The sequence below is a fragment of the Actinia tenebrosa genome, unplaced genomic scaffold, assembly GCF_029948245.1.
Source record: "Actinia tenebrosa isolate PJP-AT-01 unplaced genomic scaffold, QUT_ActTen_1.0 PGA_scaffold8__29_contigs__length_14323225, whole genome shotgun sequence".
Classification (NCBI taxonomy): domain Eukaryota; kingdom Metazoa; phylum Cnidaria; class Anthozoa; order Actiniaria; family Actiniidae; genus Actinia; species Actinia tenebrosa.
The window spans coordinates 11,350,584-11,362,969 of record NW_028292585.1 but is presented as its reverse complement, the minus strand read 5'-3'; the positions used below and the strand labels follow the sequence as shown (position 1 = coordinate 11,362,969).

Below are 12,386 nucleotides of genomic sequence, written 5' to 3'. Positions count from 1 at the left end.
TTATCTCAATTTCAGAGTCGTCAAATTAGCATATTTACCTATCTGCATAAAAAGTGAAATTTCTCCCGAACTAAAAAGAATTTTGCAAAACTAAGTGCACAGGGGTTAATGTTATATGATAGGGTATCTAACTTCAAAGTATGAGCAAAATCGATTTTTTGACTGTTGCCACGAAATTTCGAATTTGTCTGGTTTTTACGGACAGCCGCTCTTAATGATATGCAAAACGGAAAAATCGCTTTATTTATTGTTTGCTTCACTGAATGACTGTCAAAATATTTTTTTCTTGTCTATTACATCGTACAGATTATAAATCAGTTGGTTTTAAGAGTTGAAAATGGTTATTTTCCATTATGCATCTCATTAGATATTTGTATAAATTTATAAATGTATACTACAACGTTTCTGCAATCGAGTGTGTATATATTCACAGATTTCTTATATATATATATATATATACTATGGAATTAGTGAACCACTTGTGTGAACCACTCCATTGTGATCCTGATATCCTCAATAAATATTCTTTCTTTCTTTCTTTCTTTCTTTCTTTCTTTCTTTCTTTCAGTTTCTTTCTTTCTTTCAGTTTCTTTCTTTCTTTCTTTCAGTTTCTTTCTTTCTTTTCTTTCTTTCTTTCTTCCTTTCTTTCCTTCTTTCTTTCTTTCTTTCTTTCTTTCTTTCTTTCTTTCTTTCTTTCTTTCTTTCTTTCTTTCTTTCTTTCTTTCTTTCTTTCAGTTTCTTTCTTCCTTTCTTCCTTCCTTTCTTTCTTTCTTTCTTTCTTTCTTTCTTTCTTTCATTCACTGAACGGAGTTTTAAAATGGAGTATTAACTAGTTCCAAGAGAATATAAACTAAGAGAAGGGATCCAACCTATATAGGCTTGTAACCATCATGTGCACAGTTTGATGCTATTTTTAGCTTGGAGATATTTTGAGCGAAGAACCTGATTGGTTGATTTCTTGAGGGTAGGCGGCTTCTAGTCTTGCAGTAAACAAAAGCCTGTGTTTTTGTCGCTTTTCGTGTCCTAAAACGAGGCATTAAAGGGAAGCATGATTATCGCGCGGGCATGGTAACGAGTTAAAAATTTCATCAATGATTCTAAAAATAGCATCAAAGTGTGCACATGATGGGGCACGGGGGTTCCTTCTCTTAGTTCATTTTCTCTTGCTAGTTCATAACCCTTCGATCTAGCTGTCTGCATAGAAATACGGCCCACTCCCGCAGCCAATCAGAACGCACAATTATTCGGATGGGGAAAAAGTATTTATTGGTTGTGGCCGCCGCTAATAAGTTTCAGTTACAGTATTTTTAGATAGACGGCCTAGATAGATCAACCTTGCTATGCCGAGGATAACCGTGTACTCTTTTAATTTGCTTCTTCTGACTCTCCTATCTGAGCGCGCACGTTAAGCTTTTCTTATGAGCGAAGACTCGCATGAATTAACTTGACTATGCAAATAAAACAAGCAAAATGCGGCACATTTCTGTAATTATCATAACCACTATTTATTCGTCATCTCATCATATTAGACCCCATGACTATTCTACTATCAATAGCCAGTATTACACATCGATATATTGCATAGTGCGGTAATTTATCAGTAAATCAAATCCATGATAAAGACAATGTTTATCAACGCCCTACTGACACTATTCTACTATCAATAGTTATTACAAATCGATACATTACATAGTGGGTTTATTAATCAGTAAATCAAATCCATATTAAAACACCATTAATAATTCATAAGCTTATGGTCCAATTGGAGCCATCATACACGTCACGTGCATGAACCTTTATACCCGATAAAGTCCTCTTCATTAGTATTCAAGTGATTTTATATAAAGACACATGTGTCTTTATATAAAGACACATGTGATCTTTATGTAAAGACCACTCGAATACTATGAGGATGACTTCATCAGGGATGAAGTATGCATCCAAGTTTAGATGAAGACATAGAGCTTCATCAAGGCCATAGTCAACCCTAAAGATCTTTGACTAACGTGCCTGTCTTTGCCTTGGCACGCAATATCCAACGTGTGGGAGCTTCTATTGAATCTGGTTGCGCATGCCCGTGACGTCAAATCTCTATCGAAGTATAAAAATCCATGTTCGTGACGTGTATGGTGGCTCCAGTTGAACCAAAATCTTATAAATTGTTCATGAGTGTTTTAAGCAGTTCAAAAAACTCGTAGATCGTGTTTTATCAGGTATAAAAGCACTCGGCTACGCCTCGTGCTTTTATACCTGATAAAACACTCCTACTCGTTTTTTAAACACTACATAAAGACAATGTTTATCAACGCACTACTGACACTATTCTACTATCAATAGTTATTACAAATCGATACATTACATAGTGGGTTAATTAATCAGTAAATCAAATCCATAATAAAGACAATGTTTATCGACGCACTATACTGACACTATTTTCCTATAAATGGTTATTACAAATCGATATATTACATTACATAGTTATCTGAGGAATGAACCATTGTCCAGTCAGTTCGACGTTTTAGCGGCCATCCGCGGAGGAGATATGCTACGCCTTATTATGCCCGCATACTACTGATTGGTCCATCCTACGCCTCATTATGTCCGCATACTACTGATTGGTCCATCCTACGCCTCATTATGTCCGCATACTACTGATTGGTCCATCTTACGCCTCATTATGTCCGCATAATACTGATTGGTCTATGCTACGCCTCATTATGTCCGCATACTACTGATTGGTCTGTGCTACGCCTCATTATGCCTGCATACTACTGATTGGTCTATGCTACGCCTCATTATGCCCGCATACTACTGATTGGTCCATCCTACGCCTCATCATGCCCGCATACTACTGATTGGTCCATCCTACGCCTCATCATGCCCGCATATGACTAATTGGTCTATGCTACGCCTCATTATGCCCGCATATGACTGATTGGTCCATCCTACGCCTCATTATGTCCGCATATGACTGATTGGTCCATCCTACGCCTCATTATGTCCGCATATGACTGATTGGTCCATCCTACGCCTCATTATGCCCGCATATGACTGATTGGTCTATGCTACGCCTCATTATGTCCGCATACTACTGATTGGTCCATCCTACGCCTCATTATGTCCGCATACTACTGATTGGTCCATTCTACGCCTCATTATGTCCGCATACTACTGATGGGTCTATGCTACGCCTCATTATGCCCGCATACTACTGATTGGTCCATCCTACGCCTCATTATGTCCGCATATTACTAATTGGTCTATGCTACGCCTCATTATGCCCGCGTATGACTGATTGGTCCATCCTACGCCTCGTTATGCCCGCATACTACTGATTGGGTTCTAGTGTATTCTTCTCTGACTTCTACTTGTACGAAGATTGTATCATCAACGATGTAGTTTTCGGTCATCAATTCCTCGTGTGATACGAACTTTGTTGTGCCACACGCAGTATTTGCATCTGTAGCTGGTCTGTTGAAGGGTTCTGGGTTGCCTAACATGTCCTTGGTGCGTATCGTCATTTCCACATTCTTTCCTCGTAAGTCTTCTTTCTGATTCAACAGAGTGATGGTTATCTTCCTTGCAAAAGGCCAGGGTAATACTGCATCGTATTCACCTCTCAGCAGCTGAATAAATATTGACACATGTCCAGTGGCGTCATCCCTGTCTCCATTGGGGTTCAGCTTAACCCTCATTTTGTATCCATACTTGTCAGTGTAGAATGGATCACTATACATACAACGTCCCTGTTCAGACTTTTTGGCCTTTTGAATGTATTCGGAAAATTGGCTTATTTTCTAAACAAACGTATTCGTACAAGGAATAATTTGTTATTTCATCTCAGCTATCGTCTTCTTTAATTTCTCGTTCTCATTTTGTAACCGAGAGAGGCGGTCAGAGTTCCTAATAAAGCTATTTATATAAGGCATAACTTGCTCCTGAAGGGAAATGAGACAGTCAGACGTCAATACGAGATGGCCCTTGATATTGTTTTCAAGATGCTCTTCCATGTCTTTTCTGTGCGATCCAAAGGAAGTTTATGTAAGATTCGAACTCATTTGTTCCCACACTATAAACTATTTATCCGTTAGAGCCCTGTTCATAATTACAAGACTGGGATAATTCCATGCAGTCCAATTTTAACTAAGTTATAGTTTACTTACTTACTATGTACTTATTGACTGAGTGAGAGGGCCGTACGGGAAAATATTTGGCTCGAGGTGATGCCGTACGGACCGAGCGCAGCGATCCTCCCCTGCTAACCATTGGTGGAATTAGAACGGCCTTAATACAGGTCTTTTATATCGAGAATGGGTATGGTTGGGGTGTATAAACAAGCGTACATATTGACATTCAATGGTTATCAATCACATATCCAACAATGGTAATGTAGGTATTAAGGTGGCCTCCTATTGAACAAAAATCCACAAAAAGGTTTTGAATCACATTTGCAACACAAATTTAATAAATGCTGATTTGAAATTCGAACTCTGATTTGAAATGGGTGTTCCGGTGGTTTTCGAGACATTCACGATTCAACACAACGGTATCAAGGACTTTTTGAAGACTAAAGAATACAAAAACCAACTTTCTACGAAAAAAGTTATAACATCATCGGTAGCTTTTGACATTATTGTTTCAAGGAACATAAATTAGCCAAACGATTTCAGGAAAATGTTGAAACTGATAGTCAAAAGTGATTTTTTTAAACGAGTGCAAAATATGTACACTTTTCTATAAGTAAAACCATTTCATTTCTTCCCCGACTTTAATTATCAAAAGTTTCTTTTTTTATATTTTATATTTATATTTCGGAAATTCGAAAACAAAATATATATAGAGTCCCATAAAAAAGGGCCTTTCCCCGTTGAAGTTCAAAACGTGCATGGCTTTTCGATAGAAATTTTCAAAAGATTATCAAGCGGTCTTTGGCAGTTTTTGTGCGCCCGTACATCGTTGGTGTCATGGCGTAGTTGCATGATAGCGTGCGCTTTGTTTTTAGTAGGCAGCAAAGGTAACCACCTTATAGTAACCGGCCATAAATGCACTTGGCCTGTATAGTCGCTCTAACTGGAAGAACGGTTTATCACTGGTTTATGAATAGTATTTTTTCATGAATGGCTTTCATCAGATCCTGGCCCAAACAATCCTATTTTTCTACTACGTACAATAACTATCATCCTACAGAACATAAGTTAATTATCAATCATGTCATCATACCTTGAAGTCACATCCAGAGCGTTGAAAGGTACAAGGTACAATCATGTAGTCACACTTTTGGTCATGCACCTGGAAGAAGTAAAAACTAATTAGAAGTCACTTTGAATCTAAAACGAGACTGTTACGTTAAAGTATCCAACAGATACCTTAACATCTGCTAACTCTCCCTGCCACTGGCAGCCGTTACGTCTTCTGGGACACGTGATACGTAGTGACTTCACAGTTCGTTCTGCTCCCTTGTCATCAAACACGTCCTTAGGATAAAAAAGACTAGGTAGTTAATAAGCTTTTGAAAAATCTCTACCTGTCAAACAAAATCTAAAACAATAACATGTACATGTACACCTAGCTTTTGCGAACTGATTTTGTGAATTAATCTAAAAAATGACTGACTGAATTATTATAGTATTAGGGACATTTCAGTTACTATGCGGACACTAGCTGGGACCACTTGAAGAAAGTTAAGCAAACCGGAAATAGAGTGAAAGAAGGGAATTATACTTAAGTCAAACTTGAACCAATCAGGAGCAAGAAACGTAGCCTAGATATCTGAGAAAAAACGTGGATGTTATCAACAATCGTGGGAAGTAGAGATTGTAATTGGCTGAGGTCAACTTTATGAAACTGATTTTGCTCTGTCCTGATTAGCCTCTAAGAGACCGTAACGAATAACGTCAGCAAAGGAGGCTATGTTCTGATTTGCAAAAGTTTTTTATCTTAATTTTTTGTTCAAGTGGTCCCCCGTTAGTGTGTCCGCACTGTAAGATTGAACTTAGCACTTTTGGATACCTCAACTCAAAGTCTGTCGTAGCATGCAAAGTTCAAGGTCAACAGTACCAAAAGAGTTCAATTAGTAATATTATCGTACATACATGTAACCAGAAACTTATAACCGAGTTGAAAGGTATAACACTAGCCGTTCCGATGTTGACGAGACTAACTGGGTCGAGTCTGCACTACCTAGCAGTGTGGAGATGTTTTAGGGAACAAAACAGCCGCCATCTTGGAAATATGTCCCCTGAAACAGCCCCACAGTGCACTTGAATGCCAACTCAACCCAGTTTTTTCCTTAACCTCCGGAATATTCAAATATGAAAAAAGGATTTTTAATATCATATTGGAAATGAGTTTGGCTGAATTTCCTGACTTTCAGAGGAAATTTACTGAATCTTTCAATAAAACATTTGGAATATCTGTCTTCAATTTAGTTTTGGGAAATTTTGAAGCAAGAAGACGTGATTTACTGGGGGAAAAATTGTCAAGAAAAAAGCGAATATTTCGGGGCATCGCACTAAAGTCCAAATGTATGGCTGGGTTTACACCTACTTGCAAGAAGGTTGTCATACAAGAATAGAACATTTGTAATTTAGTAAATTAGTGATTTAGTAAATTTACCAATCAGGAATAAATTATCACTGACGCCAAACTCGAATTCATCAGTAAGAAAAAGATAATTTTGGACGACATGATATAACCGGCATGTACATGAAGACGTAATTTCAAAGTTAAAACGAAAATGAATAAATAATGAATAAAACCAGTATTTGTTTTTGTACGTTTCTGCTCGTATAACATTGGATGAGGATTGTATGTGGTATTTGTATGGGAAAAGAGATGAGAAACGGTTAGTGTTCTTGCACCACCACTGCACAAGCGATCCTTAAGTTCAAAACACAAATCCTTACCACACTCCAGGACCCTCAACTCTCCCTACTCATTACTTCCCTAGCCAGTGATGAAACTTCCACTAAACCCTCCTCCCCTTCCCCCGCTCCCCTCTCTCTAATAACCCCTTATAACCACAACTCCACACTCCATACCTCCACTAGTACCACCCTACCCTATATGTTAGGGTTATAAGGGTGGGTCTTTAGGTGGATATGGTTCGCTTGCGGAATAGGGTACCAGGGGCGGCGGAAGCTGAAACATTTTGGGGGGGCACTCCAATATTTCACGGTACCTTGAAATGACCCCCCCCCTCCCTGTTTAGCTTGATTACAAACGTGTATGTGTGATATTTCAATCAGTAACATTTTGCGCGCATTAAACCACTTGCAATTGTGCTGAGAGACACAAAAATGATTCAAGTCGTCGCTAGATATATCGTATATTTTTTAGATACAGAAAATTATGTAATATCAAAATAATAAATAATGGTAATCATAACTAAATCTCATGCGTTTTTGTTTGTTTTTGTGTGAGGCATTATATTCTGGGGGCCAGGCCCCCCCAAAAAATCTAGTGGGGGGGGCCAGTGCCCCCCCGGCCCCCCCGCTTCCGCCGCCCCTGCGGTATGGGGTGGTTTGAGGGGTATATTAGTGGTGTTTGGAGAGGGCTTGGGGAGGGGTGTTTGGTATGGGATTGTGGTACTGTTAGGGATGGGTGACCCGAGTCTGACGTCAGTGATAATTTATTCCTAATCGGTAAATTTACTAAATCACTAATTTACTAAATTACAAATGTTCTATTCTTGTATGACAACCTTCTTGCAAGTAGGTGTACGCGTTTCAACCCCCTTATGAGTTTCTGATGTAACCCAATGATGTCCGTTAGTTCTAAAGTGGGGTCCGTAAATCTCAGTCAATTAAGAAGACAACTCAATTCTGATACAGGCAGCCCAGTGAACCCTTACACTGTGTCTAATATTGACAACGTCCAGTTATATTACCTTTTGTATGTCGAGTGGCTTACGATCAAGTGGACATGCTCCATTTCTGTTTAGTTAACGAATACCCATATAAATAAGTTAGTTATTCTGTTTGCCCAACAAGGCAGTGATTTATTCAAAAATGTTAGACAAGCATTTATATTAAATTGATTGCCCATTCAATCTAGGTTCTCGGCCTTTTTTTACACGCACACAATTTTTTTTAAAAAGATAGTATTTCATCGGAAGAATTTGACAGTCGTTGCCAATCTCCCCCAGTTTTCCATTACATCTAAAATATGATGTAATCATAGGAAACGGATACAAAAAATCAGGATGCTTTGCGGCCAACCTGATTATTGAAATCAGAAATCAGGAATTGTACAAGAGTTATTTTAGATTCCTGTTTCAGAAATCAGAAAACTTACTTTTCGGCACTGCCTAGGTATATTGCATAGGCGAAAATACAAGTTTGAAGGAGAGAATGTAGGATTTTGGATTTCCGTTTCCCGAATCAGAAATCGCATTTCTGTTTTCTGAATCACGAATCAGAAATCACAATCTCACTGACATACGACAAAACACCACGTGTAGGGGAGGGGTGACCACTCGAAAATGCTCTTACTTCCGGTATCATTATCTGCGCTCTATCACCCCACCCCTAGTCCAATAGTTGTAGCTGTTGTTGAACTTCCGTTAAGATTACCAACCACGTGAAAAAGTTATACTTTTTGTTAGGATAACTCTCTTTAAAATACCTTTCCACGTCCCGTAAGAATCCTCCAGCATCGAGAATCTTTCTTATTTCGTCTTGGACATTGAGAGAATCTATTAAGCTCATTTTTTTTCGTAATCACTTACAGAACAACTGAGATCTTTTTAGCTAAGTTTGAATTTATCAGTTTGGCACAATTTTACAGTAATATACTACCCAGGGGATCACGTTTCAATAATTTGATAATAATAATAATTTTATTCTAGCGCATTACATAATATCTCAATGCTCTTACAATATAGAATAAATCAATAAATAGTGAATAAATATATATATATACACTGCAATAATAATAATAATAATAATAATAATAAGCTATCAAAATATACTGATTTTTAATTAGATATTAATATAATCATTTATGCGTCAAATAGGAATGTCTTAAGTTTTCCTTTAAAAGATTTAGTGGATGGAGTGTTCCTTATGGATAGCGGCAGATCGTTCAATGTTTGTCTAAGCGGAAGATCAACAACAGCTACAACTATTGGACTAGGGGTGGGGTGATAGAGCGCAGATAATGATACCGGAAGTAAGAGCATTTTCGAGTGGTCACCCCTCCCCTACACGTGGTGTTTTGTCGTATGTCAGTGAGATTGTGATTTCTGATTCGTGATTCAGAAAACAGAAATGCGATTTCTGATTCGGGAAACGGAAATCCAAAATCCTACATTCTCTCCTTCAAACTTGTATTTTCGCCTATCCAATATACCTAGGCAGTGCCGAAAAGTAAGTTTTCTGATTTCTGAAACAGGAATCTAAAATAACACTTGTACAATTCCTGATTTCTGATTCCAATAATCAGGTTGGCCGCAAAGCATCCTGATTTTTATGATTGAATGAACTTGTCCATTTACATCTTCACAATTCTCAGTCAACCTTTGACTACTTTGCCTATATATAAATGATTTTTGAGACGCTATGGACACGTTTGAGCTAAAATGAAATCATCTGATTGCCGCTTTGCCACAAGTCAAAAAGACGATTGAATTTTGTTCAGCCTGCTATACTGCACGATGATCAGTTGGAAAACACTTATTGTTGTATCTTGGAAAACACTTATTGATCAAATGACAATCAGTATAGACTAGATAGGAGTGGTTCCGTCGCTAGAAACAATGTGTATTCGATGAATTCGAAGCCCTTCAAGGGTTTCCTTTTACAATCTAATATAAACCTGAAATTATGAACTTTCAAATCTACGTGCAAACTGAAATGCGTACAACGAATAATAAAAAATTTCATTTGGAAATACAAGCTATGAACAACAAGGTTGGCATTTATCCCTTTTGGTCGCTTCTACAAGATAGTCTTTACAGAATCTGTGGCCACAACACTTGGTCTGTACGGGTTGACGGAGTGCAAGATGGCATATCTTACAGATACAATCATCAGCTAGCTGGTCGATAAAGTCAAAGTCATATCCCTGAGGTGCAGCCATTTTGTGATACCGAGACTACGAGATACATAAGTGACTGTGTGTTCTTCCGTGAAATATATGGACACCTTCATGCTTGACGTGATTTTCATGCTGTGTTATTCACGAGCTGCATCTAAAGGTCCATGACTAGATAATGAGGGTTTTATTATCTGGGAGAGAGGGTCACATGGTTTGTTTGTAAACAAACAGGTCACTCAGTTCTTGTCGTACCACAGGGAGCCCAATTTAGATTAAAGTGAATGGTAAAAATAAAATCGGAAAAATTAAATAATTAATATTTTTTTAAATTCAAGATCAAGATAATGTCCTCCGTAATGCGAAAGAGTAAGAAAATCAATGAAAAATGCACTAGAACATTTTTTTTCGCGCGCGCCTTTGTTTGCCTATATAATTTCCCTATGGTATCTGATGTTGATCTTATGTATATATACTCTGACAAGGGAGGAAACTACAGTCGCCATATTTGAACAAACAACTCACTTTAAACCACGATTTCATCGTCTTTTAAACCTCGACCTCCACAAAAAACTTGATCAAATTGATCCCTACGATAGATGGGGGATTCATTTATTTAAAACTCTTTTGGCTCTTCCTCCAAGATTTCTATGAGTAAAATTTTCATGCAGAAAAATTTTTCGCTTGCAGAAAATTTTCTGCCATGTTATGTTAAGGTTACTACCTGCGTAGGACTCGGGCGAGAACGAATTTCGACCTTACTACTCTCCCGCACAGGATTTTTGTAACGTGCACACGACCCACCACCAGCCACCCCACAGGGCTAGTTTTGTTCTTGAAAAATCCTTCCACAAAGTTCTATATGGTCGACATTTTTTTGCTTTTTTGGTTGGTTTTACTTTGAAAAATGAAAGATAACTACAGATGATTCAACACGATATCAGGTTTAGTGAAAATTACAATGGATGTCTTTCATTTAACTTGAAATTTTGGAGATTTCCGGACTTTTTCAGGAGAAAACTGCATCATCATGAAAGCTGGTAAGCAAAAATCGATGCTATATATATATATATTTCGTTTTAGAAGTCCTTAATGTAAATGAAAATATTTTAATGAATGAATTATCAGTTTATCTAACATGAGGTTGGTTTCGTTGTTTATAGGGCCTGGCAAAAAAATAAATGATTCAATAGTTGAGGAATCAAGCTCAGAAGCGACGTATATCTTATGTCCAGCTTATTTTCTGTTTTGCTGCTAATAAAGTAAGCATATCTATTTTATTACTTTCATTGCGGTAAAAATACTCTATACAAAAACGTAAAACTCTTAATATGGATAACCAAAAGATCGTTAAGTAAAAGAAGCATCGATTTTTGCTTACCAGCTTACCAGTTATAGAGACTGTAAGTTATTCCACAATTCTACCTAAACTAAAATACAGTTAATATTGCTGTATCCCAAGAATATGTACTTCTGACCTGAACTTCAGTGTTTTCAAAATGACAAGTTATCTAATGGACATCTAAAATGAAGGTAGATCGGACTCGTTTACGAAAGAGCAGGATTTTCGATGAACAAACTTGTTGACTTCACTGAGTCAAAGAATTTAAAAAACTTTAAACTTGAGAGAAAATTTAGCATTTACTGTTGGAATCAGTTGTTTAAAAGTAAAAAGAAGAGGTTTCAAGATAGCTGAAAACAGTCAAGCTGCTCGGAATAGAAGAATTAAACATAAAGGCACAAATACACCGAACTGAGAGCATCTGACAGAAAAAATCGCAAGTAAAATGCCCTTCAATCAGGTAAAAATAATTTCTTTTTTATTAGTTTGAATCCTCAAATACTAAGTTTGATTCACTTTTTGTACTTCGCCGATATTGTGATTGTATTTCTATTGTCTGTTTGGGACTTTAGAAGTTGAACAGTTATGAAAAAAATACCTGAACATTGAGGCGGAGCGAAAATTCCTGGTGCAAAATTTGAAAGAAAGTTCTAGTTTTAATAGTCAAACTTTTTCATTAATTCGCCTTTTCTCAATGGGCAATGTCTTTTGCATAAACTGACACACCGTATTTTGGCAAGCTAAACATATGTGATAATTGTGAAAGATCACTTCAATGCCTCTTGTATTTTTTTCTTCTGTGAAAACAGAAAATTTTCTTCGGCACGTTTGGGTGCAAATAGTTTTTCTGATTCGTGTGTGAAACAAAATACTGGTCTTGTTCATCGTCTTCTTAATTACTTTAACTTAAACTTTATTTACTATAGAAAACACAACGGTAAATGCTTTTTTGGCTGTATTCACTGTAGGTTTTTCGCTATTTTCATCGTATTTTTTATTGCGGTTTCCT

General features: G+C 37.2%; 2 protein-coding genes across 2 annotated transcripts; both read right to left on the bottom strand.

Moving 5' to 3' along the window:
• Positions 1 to 1,480: 1,480 nt before the first annotated feature.
• LOC148905166 (uncharacterized) lies at positions 1,481 to 8,708 on the bottom strand. Its single transcript, XM_089024342.1, has 5 exons — positions 8,626 to 8,708; positions 7,889 to 7,934; positions 5,367 to 5,474; positions 5,221 to 5,289; positions 1,481 to 4,017 (listed from the first exon to the last, which is right to left on the bottom strand). The coding sequence occupies exons 1-5, from the start codon at positions 8,706 to 8,708 to the stop codon at positions 3,994 to 3,996; spliced, it is 330 nt and encodes a 109-aa protein (XP_088880468.1). The 3' UTR covers positions 1,481 to 3,993.
• LOC148905167 (TNF receptor-associated factor 4-like) lies at positions 3,306 to 3,695 on the bottom strand. The gene has a single exon (XM_089024343.1). It carries the CDS (start codon positions 3,693 to 3,695, stop codon positions 3,306 to 3,308), a length of 390 nt encoding a protein of 129 aa, XP_088880469.1.
• Positions 8,709 to 12,386: the final 3,678 nt, after the last annotated feature.